This window comes from Sinocyclocheilus rhinocerous, unplaced genomic scaffold (assembly GCF_001515625.1).
Source record: "Sinocyclocheilus rhinocerous isolate Xijiao unplaced genomic scaffold, SAMN03320098_v1.1 scaffold153, whole genome shotgun sequence".
Taxonomy (NCBI): Eukaryota; Metazoa; Chordata; class Actinopteri; order Cypriniformes; family Cyprinidae; genus Sinocyclocheilus; species Sinocyclocheilus rhinocerous.
Window position 1 is genome coordinate 2,065,439 of NW_015660878.1, and position 14,215 is coordinate 2,079,653.

At 35.7% G+C, this 14,215-nt stretch overlaps 1 protein-coding gene across 2 annotated transcripts in view; it reads left to right on the top strand.

Moving 5' to 3' along the window:
• LOC107725687 (uncharacterized protein KIAA1644 homolog) overlaps positions 1–13,929 on the top strand; it is a 30,627-nt gene extending 16,698 nt beyond the window's left edge. Inside the window, exons 3-5 of one of the 2 annotated variants that reach the window (XM_016535060.1) lie at positions 913–1,126; positions 4,365–4,655; positions 13,514–13,929. In XM_016535060.1, the coding sequence (XP_016390546.1) occupies positions 913–1,126; positions 4,365–4,655; position 13,514 (506 nt within the window). In that variant the 3' untranslated portion in view covers positions 13,515–13,929. Of the gene's footprint in view, positions 1–912; positions 1,127–4,364; positions 4,660–13,513 lie in introns of those variants that run through there. The other variant, XM_016535059.1, reaches the window with a different exon arrangement.
• The last annotated feature ends 286 nt before the right edge of the window (positions 13,930–14,215 follow it).

A 14,215-nucleotide genomic window follows, 5' to 3' on the forward strand; every position in this document is an offset into this window, starting at 1 on the left:
ATATATAAAACCTAAATAGTTCTGGCAACCATATAGCTGTTTTTTTTACCTTAAATTTCACAGTTTTATTATATTTTTTAACAGTGCATAAAATCTCAGCAATTTCTTCCACAACAGTACTGACTCTAAGGTGTAGCCTACAGTTCAGAGCAAGAATGCCTCCGGCACAAATATTAATACACTGTAAAAACGGACAGCGAGGTCCATCAAATTCACAGAGATCCAACTCTAGTGTTCCTGTCCATTCTACTTTACCAATAGTGCATTCTCAGACAGCTCTCATCTATATGCAAATGACGGCACAGTGCTTTCTTCTTTTCCATAAAGCTCAATATGAAGCTTTAGAGATGAGCAGGTGCACTTTGAGAGTGAGTCTATGAACATTGCTGATGAGCAGAGAATTTTTCATTGGAAAAAAGAGGAATGTCCAAGATACTTGCTCATTCATTTGCCTTGCCATTAGGATGTTTTCCGAGACTCTGTGAACTTCATTATCTGAGCAATTACTGGTGCCAGGATTGTTTGACAGTGAGTTAGTTCATGAGTTGAGAAGCTGTCCGCTTTGGCGCGAGAGGAACATGTTTGTTATGTCACTTATGATATTAAAAACTCTCACTTTACAGTGCTTATGGTTCTGGAGTTGAAATGTGCCACATGACAGACTTCAGAAAGTCAGAAAGGACGTATTTAATGAATCTGGCAGCGTTTAGCAGCCAGAGCTCTAATTACTGAAGACATGAAAGATCTGCTCCGTAAATCTCTCCCTCTGTTCCACCCCAATAATCTCTATCTTGCACATATCAGAAGTCATTCATCCTACCTTGAATCAGATCTGTTTGAAATCACTCAGCTCTATCGACCCATGAAAGACTTGCTTTATTCCCTCATACTGCATGTTTTATCTCTCTGCAGCTCTCTCTGCGCACTTCAGGGTGTGTGAGCCTTACTCCGACCACAAGGGGCGCTATCACTTTGGTTTCCACTGCCCTCGACTCTCAGACAACAAGACCTACATATTCTGCTGTCACCATAACAACACGGCCTTCAAGTACTGCTGCAACGAAACTGAATTTCAGAGTGTGATGCAACTCAACCTCACCACCAACTCAGACGGCTTTGCCCACAAGTGAGTAACTGTTTTGCTAGCATGCACTTTGCTTTGTTGGGCTCTGAACCAACAGCCATCATAAGGGTCAACATTTTTTTCAAATGGTGTACCCCCATCTAAATTTTGCATGACGAGTTGTCAACAAAATTATTTAATTGAGTTCAATTTTTTTTTTTTTTTTTCATGTTTTTTTTATTAATTTTTATTTTAATGTTTTTGAATATTTTTCTCAAATTTTTGTCAAAGGTATATTTGAAATGTATTTATATTTGTATATTCCCTTTTTATTTTTTTTGGTCAGCCTTCATTACGACCCAAAAAAATAAAAAAATAGAATATACAAATAAAAATATAAATACATTTCAAATATACCTTTGACAAAAACTTGAGAAATGTATTAAAAAAACACTAAAATAATAAATAATGTTGTAATAAATAATGTTCAATAATGGCATTTTTTAAATGTTGATACTTGTTTACGTGCATAAAATGTTTGTTTGTTTATTTATTTATTGTCAACTTATATTAGATTCCATTTGAGTAAAACTGACTAAAATTAATGAATATGACATGATAAAATATTGACAATTTAAAGTATTTGGAAAATACTTATTCTGTATTAAGTATAACATATTGTAAAATATTAATATCATACAAAAGAAGAGATATTAAAAGTAAGTACATAATTCACACAAAAAAATGCAGATTCGTCTTTAATTCACTAAGTTAAACTTTGGTTTCAGTAATATATATACACATTTACAAAATATTTACAAAATATATACATTTTGTCAAATATTTTAAGCAACCCCTTTGAAAATCCTTGAATTAAATGACACTAATAATTTTGTAATAGATTAATAAGCATATGATTAATGAGAGATTAAAAAACATATATAATAATTTACTTATATTGAGAAAAACAAATAACAACTGAAAATGATATTTGATTGTATTGTCATGGCCAAATATTCAAACATAGAAAATTTGAATATTTAGTTCAATTTTATAATTTTTTTGTCAACTTTTATTAGATGCCATTTGAGTAAAACTAACTAAATTTAATGAATATGGCATGATAAAATATTGAGAGTTTAAAGGATATTTTTCTCAAAAGACAAAAACTGTGACTAAAAAAAATAGATGCAGTTGCAGTAATATTACGCTGTTTTAAACATATTCCTCACACTCAGTGAATATACCAACTACTGCATGCAATATCTCCATCTCCATTTCAAACTCTTCACATCCTAAAACATGACAAATAACCTCTGATGCTGCTATGGTGTGAAATAAATAGAGATTTTCTGAACATTTCTCATTCACACTTTCTGCTACTTTTTATTTTATTCATTGGGAGATAAGAGATAAAAGATAGACAGTGTAATCTGCCCTCTGCCCTCAGTGCAGTCCAAACCCTACCACAGCCAGCCTGCACCCAACCAAAACGTCCTCTTACAGGGTCCTGACCCGTACGCTGTGTTGTGAAAGTGCTGTAATGACCACAGAAGGTTAGCAGTGCCGTTCAGATTTTCCCACAGGCTGTTAAAATAACGAAGTCTGAAAAATGACTCCCGGTCTCTGGTGCAGTGAACCAGACCAGAGATCAGTAGAGTGATGCCTTTCTTCTGAATATCATCACGGCTTGTTTATCCCTCCAGCTGACTGAGAGGGAGGTTAGAAAAATATGACAATCAGATGGACTCGCTTATTTGCGGCAGGCCTGATTTTGTCTGCCATCCTCAGACATATGCAAACACGGTTCAAAATGCATAATGCCACAGATTCAAATCTACATGCATGCAAAAGATACAGAAAACATCTGACAGAACAGGTTAAAAGCAGGTTCATTTAAAATATTTTTCATTAAATCGGGGATTTCCAAACTTTTTGATGTCAAGGACCTGCAAATATCATTACCCAGTTGTGAGGGATCCCCTACCTAAAATATAAAGGCACTGGCAGCTATTTATTTTTATATGTAATGACCCATTCATACTGTGTAAGAAAAATATGTGATGATATAAAACCGTTCCAAAATTCAATAATTGTAATTGGCCAAAAAGATAAGAAAAAAGCTCAAAGAAATTAAGTATATTATTAAGTAAAAATTAATTAAAATATACTTGCTATTAAGTATAACATATGAATATAAATCAAGTGAATATTTGATTTTTTGAAGGAGAGAACTTAGAAATAAACAGTTTTCTCAAAACATATGCAGATATGTGTGTGTGTGTGTGTGTGTGTATACACTGTAAAAATTGATTTCCCAAAGTTGTAAATAAAAAATAATATTCAATCATGTTTTACAAGAAAATACTCTTATTTAATTAATATAGTTAATAGGTTGTTAATATAATATGTACATTATTTTATTCTAATATATACATTTTTTTAAATATATTTTGTAAATATTAAGTGACATGAATAAATTTTTTAATCACCTCCTAATCTTGAATATTTGAGCACATCCATGACTAGGAAATGACATCAATGCATTAAAAGAGGATTTGAAAATATCAGCACAATATCTTGATAAAAACAAAAGTGATGTATGATTGTACTGTTGCTGCCTGCGTCTGCAGTTTCTGAAACATCTCTGTTGATGCCTGCTGTGTGTGCAATTTCCTAATCACTATTCCCAAGTGAACCACGCATCCAGATCAAATTGTCTGTTCCGATAATGAAAGAATTCCTCTGACATTAAGCCTTCGCAAAAGAGCTCCGCAGGCTGCAATATCTTACTCAGTCACAGCCTCAGGTGTATGCATGAAAAACCAAGCCCTGTTGTTTCAGTCAAGCATCTCTGTGAGAAACATGGCAGTACTAATCCACAACAAATCAATTAATTTTCAGCCCCACGATAGGACATGAACAATGAAGCAGTGACATAAAGGCCAGTCTGTCACCATGCCCTGAATCAGGTCAAGCATGAAAATGTTATTTCACCGCTCAAGATCAAATTGATCCCGCTATAGAATCCCAAACCACTGGGTAGCTGTGCAAAGTCTGCCCCACCTGCACACTATCCTGCCAAAGCAATCTGAAAGGCCAGTGGAAAGCAATTACAGCACTTTACTTCCACTGCATGGGCACTGACCTCTCTTTTATTTGCACCGGTTGATTTAAATGAGGAGAAAATCAGGCCTATTCTTCCTTGTAATGATATGATTATTCCCGTTTCTTTTTTTGCTTCCTTGTAGAGCATAAGCAACACCACTAACTTCCATCATCATCCTTTCTTTCACTTTAGTAACTACACTGCTCTCATCGGCGTGTGGATTTATGGCTTTTTCGTCATGGTCCTCCTGGCTTTGGACTTCCTGTACTATTCGGCTATGAACTACGAGTTGTGCCGGGTCTACCTGGAGAAATGGGGGCTGGGAGGACGGTGGCTCAAACAGGCCAGGAGTCAATGGCACAGCACGGCTCAGGAGGGCGAACACAACATGGGATCAGGCCTGAGTCAGCACCATGCGCGGCACAGTTTGAGAGGAGAAGCACAGAGCCCTACGCTCTTGACCTTCCAGACCTCAACAGCCTGGTGAGTCAACCAACAGGGATAAAGGAGAACTCCCAGATAACTAAACACCCTTATGTAATACGCAGAGAGTCAATGTAGCAGAACACTAACTGATTTCTGATCTTGACTATCGGTGGACTGTATGGAAGCCCGTTTCCGCCACTGAATAAAAAATAAAAAAGGGAATTGCGACTTTTTATCGGACAATTCTGACTTTTTTCTCAGAATTACAAGATATAAACTTGCAATTATAAGTTCTAAAGTGAGAATTGCGCGATATAAAGTCGCAATTTTGTGTTATAAAATCAGAATTGCGAGATATAAACGTGCAATTCTGAGAAATAAAGCTTTTTTCCCTCAGAACTGGACTTTATAACTCACAATTGCAAGTTTAGATTTATTATTGCTTCCAATTGTTTAGTAGTCAGATTCAAACAAATTAACTGCCAAAAACATCAGTGTCAACGAAGACATTGCAAGCAAGAAAAACTAGCATGAATGTGTCCAAAAGAGTGTTAACAGTTATAATTTTAATTGGTTTAGGTTTTTATAACTTGTTTCAGCCTATTTATTTATTAGTCCTGTATTAATTAAACCATGCAAACAACTGCCCCCCAAAAATATTAAAATCCATAAACACATTTAAAATTAACAATTTTAATCATATAAACATACATCTAACAAATGTTAATTTCTAAACATACTTTTGTAATTTTTAAAAATGAACATTGTATTAATTGTATGTATTAAGAACAAACATGAATTAGCTATTTATTTTAGTGTCCTTGTTCCACACTTATTACAGTAATAACAGTAAATTATTTAAAAAAAAACATGCAACTACCCCTAAATCAATCCGTAATCCTAATACTAACACTTTAATAAGTAATTAATGTTATTCAGTACTTAATTGTGTAATAACAATGTAACAAGGACATCTTAAAATAAAGTGTAACCAAAACATTTTTAATATAAATTGGTATTAACTTAAAATAAATGCTGCAAAATGTTGTTAATTGTTATTTCATGAACATCACTGAAGAGTCCTACCAAAACTTTAGTAAACTTATTAATATTACTTTATATATTTAAGATTATATATATCTTAAAAATAAAGGTGCTTCATGATGCCATAGAACAGTGTTTCTCAACCCTGGTCCTGAGCGACCCCCAAACACTGCACATTTTGTATGTCTCCCTTATCTGACACCCATTTCAGGTCCTGGAGTTTCTTTTAATGAGCTAATGAGTTGAATCAGGTGTATTTGATTAGGGAGACACACAAAATGTGCAGTGCTGATGGGCGCCCAGGACCAGGGTTGAGAAACACTGCCATAGAAGAACCTTTTTTGTCTAAATGGTTCCATAAAGAACCTTTAACATCTGAAGAACCTTTCAGTTTCACAAAAGGTTCTTTGTGGCGAAAGAAGGTTCTTCAGATTATAAAAAGGTAAGAAAGAGATGGTTCTTTAAAGAACCTTTGACTGAATGGTTCTTTGTGGAACCAAAAATGGTTCTTCTATGGCATCGTTTTAAGCACCTTTATTTTTAAGAGTGTATGGCTCATACAGGGCTTAAGGCCTGTCCACACCACAATAACAATAACAATAACGGCACAGAGGGACAAAATCTTTGGAATGGAATGACTTTCAGAATGTTTTTTTTTTCAAGCTTAAAACAATGACAGCCAATTAGAATTGATCCTGCTTTAAAGAGCTCAAGCATTTAAAGTGGCTTATGACATAACTGCAGCAGGCACTTATAATAAACAGAATGATATTGTGCATTGGTGTGGACACTAATAAAGAGTTGTGCATTGGTGTGGACGCTAATAAAGAGTATTTATCGTTATAGTTATCAATGAGTCTTCAGGCAAATCAACCAAACTAATGAATGTGAATGGACAATAAGACTAAATTGATGTCATTTCTGCATTATCCATCATGTAGACTGCGTATACGAGACTAAATGTTTGTTTGTTCGCACATGATCCCTGTTCTTCACGTAGGAGGAAATGTGTTAAAACTGTGTAGCAGATGCCTCAACATCTGCTAGGTGTTCCTAGTTCACAGTAAGCATTGGTGATTTTCAAGTAGACTGATGTCTCTGATAGACACCAGGATACACTTAAAAGACTTAAAATTTACCAGCTGAGCATACATGGGTAATAAAAGAAAGGTCTAGAGCTGACCTTTTAAAAGCCTGCAAATTCTTGGCTGGAGCAGAGGAACTACTCAGACGCCACAGAAATTGTTTCAGATAAGATTAAAGGGGAAACTTCTACCCACTGCAGGTATTGGCCACATGAGCCTCTGGTGGATACTCTGGCTCAGTATGAGGTAGCATTTGCTCTGCCATCTGTTGCATCTGTCGCTCACTGTTGCCTGACATGTCCTTGACACAGCGACCCTTGGTCACCCCTATCAAAACAAAGCCTTTGCATCTTTGCCCATGCAATATTGTAAAAAACATTTATTATACTGTATGACGCTATCAGCATTCTTGAATCAAATACTACAAAATGCTTACCAAATGACAAATGAATTGCTTTTGCCAGAAGGCATTAAAGTGTCTTGTCTTTATGATATGAAATATACATATTTCCTGTCACATTATGATAGTACTATCAAAATCAAGATAATGTAAAACAATTCAGTCAGTGCTGTTAATCGTGACTTAAAGGGATAGTTCACCCAAAAATGACAATTCTGTCATTAATTACTCACCCTCATGTCGTTCCAAAACCGTAAGACCTTCGCTCATCTTCAAAACACAAATTAAGATATTTTTGATGAAATCCAAGAGCTTTCTGACCCTGCATAGACAGCAATGCAACTGACAGGTTCAAGGCTAAGAAAGGTAGCAAGGACATCATTAAAATAGTCCGTTACATCAGTGGTGCAACCTTAATTTTATGAAGCTACGAGAATACTTTTTGTGCACAAAGAAAACAAAAATAACGACTTAATTCAATAATTTCTTCTTTTCCGTGTCAGTCTTCGATGCTTACTCATGAGAGTACCACGACGCATATGTGTGGTGCTGCTGACAAAAAACACCATTGACATCTGTCTTGGCTCTTAGCCAAGATGTCACCAGATTGCACAATCTGACAGACAAGAAACGTAAAAGCCGGAAAAAATTACAGAGTACGTCCAAATCTAGAGTTATTTTTGAAGCTAGTTTTTTTGGCCAGTCATTTTGAAATGCAAACTAAACTCTGAAATGAGCCAATGAGCTTTCCATTCTCTCATTCTCACCCCTCCCCTTCCACACCTGTCCTGTCAACTGAGAGCGGAACGTCTGGAGTCAGGCGAGTGGAATCTAGCGTGTAATATGATGATGATGCGTCTCGCACTTTGAAGATGCTGGAGAAATGGAGCTCTTGCAGCTCAGAGATAAGACAGATGGATGCACGAGCGCAATAAGTTCATCTGGCTTTTTGACTCCAAAAGAATTTAGAAGGAAAAGGATAATTGAATATTGGCATACTTGAGATGTAATTCACATCAAAGCATTTGAAACGCAGCTTCTCCCATGTCTGCGTTCTCGATGGTTGTGCTAAAATGTGCTTTAATCAACACCCTGAGCTTGTACTACAAATGATAGGACAATGGTCACTTTAAAAGCGGATAGCAATCTCAACAGCGCTAACATAAAAGCCCAAAAATGTAATTTAATATGCAAGTGAAATAACATGATTTTCTCTGCCCCCTTCCGCCTGGTCAATCTTCATGTGTGTGTTGTGCAGGTGCTGCTAATTAAAGTCCGGCACCTGCATGCTGTTGGCAGGAGATCATTTAGAAGTTAAAGCCTCCCTCTGCCCTCCTTTAGACTGTCTACTGTGTCAAGATTCTCTTCCAGCTAGTCAACACTTTTTGAATGCTTATTTTCAAAAAGTAGTTTCAAAAAGGTCCAAATGTCATTACTTTGAATTTGCAGGCATACAGAAAGATTATCTCAAAACCCCAATTTGTGTAATATTGAATTTAGTTGGAGTCAGTATGCATTTTTCCAAATCTAAGCTGCAGCAGAAAATTAGCCCATTGAATCACAGATGTTAAAGCAGTGGTTCTCAACCTTTTTGACTCAAGATAATATTTAAAGGTCCCCCAAGATATTTCTGGTACTTACAATGAAATACAAAGCTTCTATTTTTCATTTTGAATGAAACTGAGGGTGCAAATATATAAAATATATAAATAAATAAAATGCAAGTTTATAAAATAACACTGCCCTGCATCATATTTGCTGAATGAAATACAATACTTGTTTCTTACTAATTTTGGGGTGCTGATTTAAAAAAAAGTGCCAGTTTTTCTCAAGCATCGTACACTTTCTCACAAAATATATGCATTTTGTAGCATTTTTGCTTTTGGCCACCATTTGCAAGGTTATGAAGTCTTGTATTATTCTTCAATCACCAGAAAAACTGCCACAAAGACAAGATTCCTGTTTTATTTGTTAAATTCTCTGCTGATTTTCACATTCGGAAGATAACATTTTATAGTCCTGATTTCCACTTTTTCCAGTCTTTTCCAGATTGTAAGTTAAATTATACATTTAGTCATATTATCATGTTTTTGTCATTTAAACCAAAACTTTTGACATTTGACAAAGAGAACACTGACTTTTAGTGTATGAACTGAAGACAGAAATTCGCTAACAGCAATATAAACATTGCACTGGGTTTCACAGGCAATAATAACAGTCTACAGGAATCTAATACAAGTGGTCATCAACTTGGGGTGGGTATATTTTGATAATAGTGTAATTTGAGGGGTCAGATTAATTCTTATAGTAAGAGACAACAGTAACCGAATATCCTGCTGGCTACGCCAAATGAAAAACACTTGTTCTACATGAGCTGATCAGAGTGATGTTTGGAGTTTTACAGTCAACAGTACATCTACCTGCAGGCTGTGGACTATTGTTGGCAGCAAACCAAATAGCATCACTGAATAAAATGTAATTTTTCATAGAATTGCATAAGAGAGAATCCATCTGATAATAATTAAACAATTTCCAGACCAGTGGTGAGTGAAGATAGCGGTTTCCCGTAGCTTTCGTGATTGCATTGCTTGTCTGTTTTGGAGTTTTCTCATCATGGTTCCAGATGGCATTGGTATTACATTGGCAGATCCAGGTTTTTTTATATAAATAAAGAAAGAAATTAAGAAAAAATGGGAATATTTTGAATACCCTAAAGGCTATAGTGAAATTACAGACAATTGCTGGGTTATGGCAAATGCATCATTACGTCTTCAACAGGCATTTAATAAGAATAATGAGGCGGTAAGCTACGTTAGGAGCTAAAGCCTGCACTTCTACTTTAAACACATGCCTTTAAGCCAATTAAAATGTGTAAAAGGCTGAGAATTTGACACACTATGCAAAGCCGACACTCAGTTTTCATTATGTAATGGAGTGTAGCAGCAAGCATTGTTTAAAATTACCAGCCAATTTGCCTTTGATACTGAGAGCCATAGTCTTCTGAAATTCAAACATATTAATTTGGCTATTTCTCTCCGAAAGGACTCCATTCGCAGAAAACTGATATTTTCATTTGAATGTCACCAACTCGGAGCACTTCCCATCAGAACGCCTCTGTCTCATTTCCCAAAACAATCATCTCTCAGGGGTTGTGGAGTGAAGGCAGGCCCAGTGGGGGCAGTTGATACTTCTATTGCACACAGAGGGCTGTGCTCATCTTGTGTAAATATCTCAGCATGAAGTGACTCACCACTGTCTCGGCTCTCATAAGCACAGGGTTTGGTTTGGATTAAGAAGAACTGTCTTTCTTTCACATATGTAGACATAATCAGCTGTTCTGTCTGCCTTTCAAATTAACTTTAAATACTATTTTTTACTATTACTATCACAGGGCTAAACAATAATGATGGCTCACTGACCTGAGGCCAGTGTGAGAGAGTTTTGAGGCTAATGAATATTTTATATTCATTGATTTAGTTGATATCCATTTTTATGCTATGCAACTTACTCTTCTCCTGATATTATCAGATGAGGTTTTGACCAAATTTTGAAAATTACTTGTGATAGGTCTTGGAAAAAACAGTGGTGGAAAACCATATCAATCCATAATGGAGCTACAAGCAGCATTATATAATTTGCAGCTTGTTGCAAATATTCTTTTTGTTAAGTAAAAAAAAAAAATTACTGAACATAAAAGTAATAAAGAAAACATAATATTTGGAAAAAATAAATTGTCACACCCCTGGACTGTTTTTGATGTGTTTTCATCCCTCATGTGCTCTGTGTGACCTAGTTTCTGTCTCCCGTTGATTATGTCATTTAGTTCAGGTGTGTCTTGTCTATTATCCTCGTTTACGAATGTACTTAAGTCCCTGTCTGTTCAGTTAGTGTTTGCCCGGTCTACTACGTCCCTATGTGTGCTCCTGCCTGTTCTGTCCTGGATTTACCCTTGTGTGAATTTATTAAAGACTATTTGCATTAATCTTCATCTTCTTCGTGCGTTTATCTCACCGTAGCTGTGACATAAATAAATATGTATAGGGTAATTACAGTAATTTTAAAAAATAACTCTAAAACATAACACAGTGCAGTGCAAAAATTTAAAATACAGGTGTAACATCTGTAAAAAAAAAAAAAAAGTACACTATACAGTATTACAGATTTTTTTAGAATGCATATAATAATAATAATAATAATATATCTAGCTTGTTATAACCATGTTTTCTTTTTGCAAATGAATAATTTTTTTAGGATATATATTATTTATTTATTGCTATATTATTTATATATAAACATTTAATATTTATATATTACATTTAAAGCAACAGGCACCTATCTTCAACAGGCATTTAATGAAAAGCAGAGCACGTACATTCGTAAAAAACTTTTTTGTTGAGCCCTTCTAATATCAATACTATTCTCACAGTTTTTTCTTTTGGTGGAGAGTGTGTGAAGACTAAATCTGGAGTGCTCCATTTTGAGTATTTTCCAGGACGCCTGTGGAGTTAGGGAAGACCTGTGTGTGACATTTCAACTGGTGTGTTCCTCAGAGGCGTGTTCTCCAAGACCAACAAACCTGTCTGCGCTCCTGGCCTACATTGCTTAAAAGCGTTCTGTAATGCATTATAAATGAGCACGGTGCTCTGTGCAGACAGCCCTTCTCTAAAGTAGGCCAAAGCTCTGGACATTCCCGAAACTTTCACCAAGACTAAATTCTTAAAAATCTGACCACGTCCAGAGGAGTGCAAGGATCAGCCAGTCGAATGGAGTCAGGCATTCATCATTACAAACAGGATTAGCTTGTAGGAACGGGTTGATTAAATGTTCTGTCTTTATCTGACATTTCCATTTATGAGACTCACAAGTCTCACTCAAGTGGCAGTGGGATCTAAATGTTTATGCTCTTTCTAAGTAACTCAAGTCAAGTGTACCAGCAGTCAAGTGTGCGCTCAAGCTCTGCCAGGATGGACATTTACTAAGCAACACTTCCAGAGAGAAAATTTTTTTGCATTTAGCTTTTATCCAAACCGACTAACAAAAGCAATTCTTCAAGGAACCAACAACATTCATGATATATTTGTTATTATTATTTACAAACCCACATGACTTTCTTCCTTTCAAGAAACACAAAGGCAGTTTTTGAATACATGGTCAATATTTTTTTCAATATAATTATGGGAAATGGAAAAAAGCAACATAAATGTACAAATGCATCCTCATTGGTTGATTTCTTGCTTATTTGTATTTGGAATCTACAATGTGTATACATTGGTTAACAGCTGACTTTTTTGTTGCCCACACCTATTCAGGTTAACATATTTAAAGACTTTCAAGTTTGAATGTTTCTGACATCCTAACAATGATTTAAATGGTTTGTCAATCATTAAATATGTTTTGAGAACAGTGTAGGTCCTTTTCTTCTTTTTTTCATGATGCAAAAATCAAGGTTACAGTGATGCACTTACAATATAAGTATTTTATAAAAGCACTTACATAAATTATTCCTTTCAATTGTTTGAATTATTTGAGCTATAAAGCTGTTCTCCTCGTTTTACATTAATTTTAGAGTTTTACTGGTTATGTTGCCATGGCAGCATTAGATGACTTTACACAGAAAAGGTTAGAAAGTGATTTTTTCACACTTAAGTCATATTAGCATGCATGTTGTTTATGTCTTGTGGTTATACTTTTGACATGGTGAGTATTTTAACATTTACAGATAAGCACTTGGTTTTGAACACATAAGTACTTGCATAAGTGTCACACTCTATCCAAAATTTTAGCTGTTCATTTTTGTGGTAATCAACATTATGCAAGTGCTGTCACTTTAAGACTAACTTGTATTGTACCTACTTGTACTGAACTTCTATTGAACCCACACAAGTGTGTCACGTCAGCTCGTATTTATAGAGAAAAGTACGTTTACAGAGTTGAGCTGAGGTTCCCAAAATACATTATATTGATTTTGTTTATGAAAGTTTTGGGAAGGATCTGTGTTGTGTCACTTCTGTATTAGGCCTTATTAGCCATCCAAAGTCTCTCAGTGATGTAGATCAGCTTGTAAACAGACTGAGATTGTTTGTGAACGCAAGGCTCAATCGTGCTCCGGCTTGCCCATGGCTACAGAGCTGTTGTCTGATTATAGTAAAGCATCCACAAGGGCCTAATCAACACATCCGTTCCACTGGGAGAACTTGTTTTCCCTTTTAAGATCATCATACATCACTGACAGAGAATACATGCTTGTATTCTAAAATGTATTTAATACTCTTAATAAAACTTCTGAGGCCTCCATGAGCCACAAAAATATGGGTGTCAACAGACAGATCTTTATAATAAGATTATTTAAATTTTAATCTTGATCTCCTCTCTCTCCGCTTCTCTAGATATCCAGTTTTGATCCCAAGGATATACTTAATATGACAAAGGAGGAACAGCCAGGAAATGGAGATTTAAATTCAGAGACTCTTTTCCTGGTCCCATCTACATTTAGGACACGGACTGTGCCGGCTACCTCCTGCAGCTCTGCTGAATGGCATTTTCTCCACACAAAGAAGCTGATGCTGAGACTGACAGCTGCAAATGAGTTTCTCTGCCCAATCAGAGGAGGCTTGTTCAGATGGATCTACTTTTCGACAGCTGTTGAAGGACTTTTATGAGATTTTTGTCTTAGATGCCCACTACCTTGCCTTGTCATTTCGGAAGTTAGGAACAGGGAATAGGACTTTGCGAAAAGATAGAGAAGAGGCCGTTGTGTCCATAAATCTCTACAGTAAACAGTGCTGTGAAAAAGTTTTTGCCCCCTTCCTGTTTTTTTTTTATTTTTTGCATATTTGTCACACTTGAATGATTCAGATCATCAAACAAATTTTAATATTACACAGGGATAACCCGAGTAAATACAAAATGCAGTTTTAAAATAATGATTTCATTTATTAAGGGAAAAAAGCTGTCCAAACCTGCCTGGCACTACGTGAAAAAGTAATTGCCCCCTTAAATCTAATAACTGGTTGTGCCACCCTTTGCAGCAACAACTGCAATCAAGTGTTTGCGATAACTGGCAATGAGTCTTTCACATCGCTGTGGAG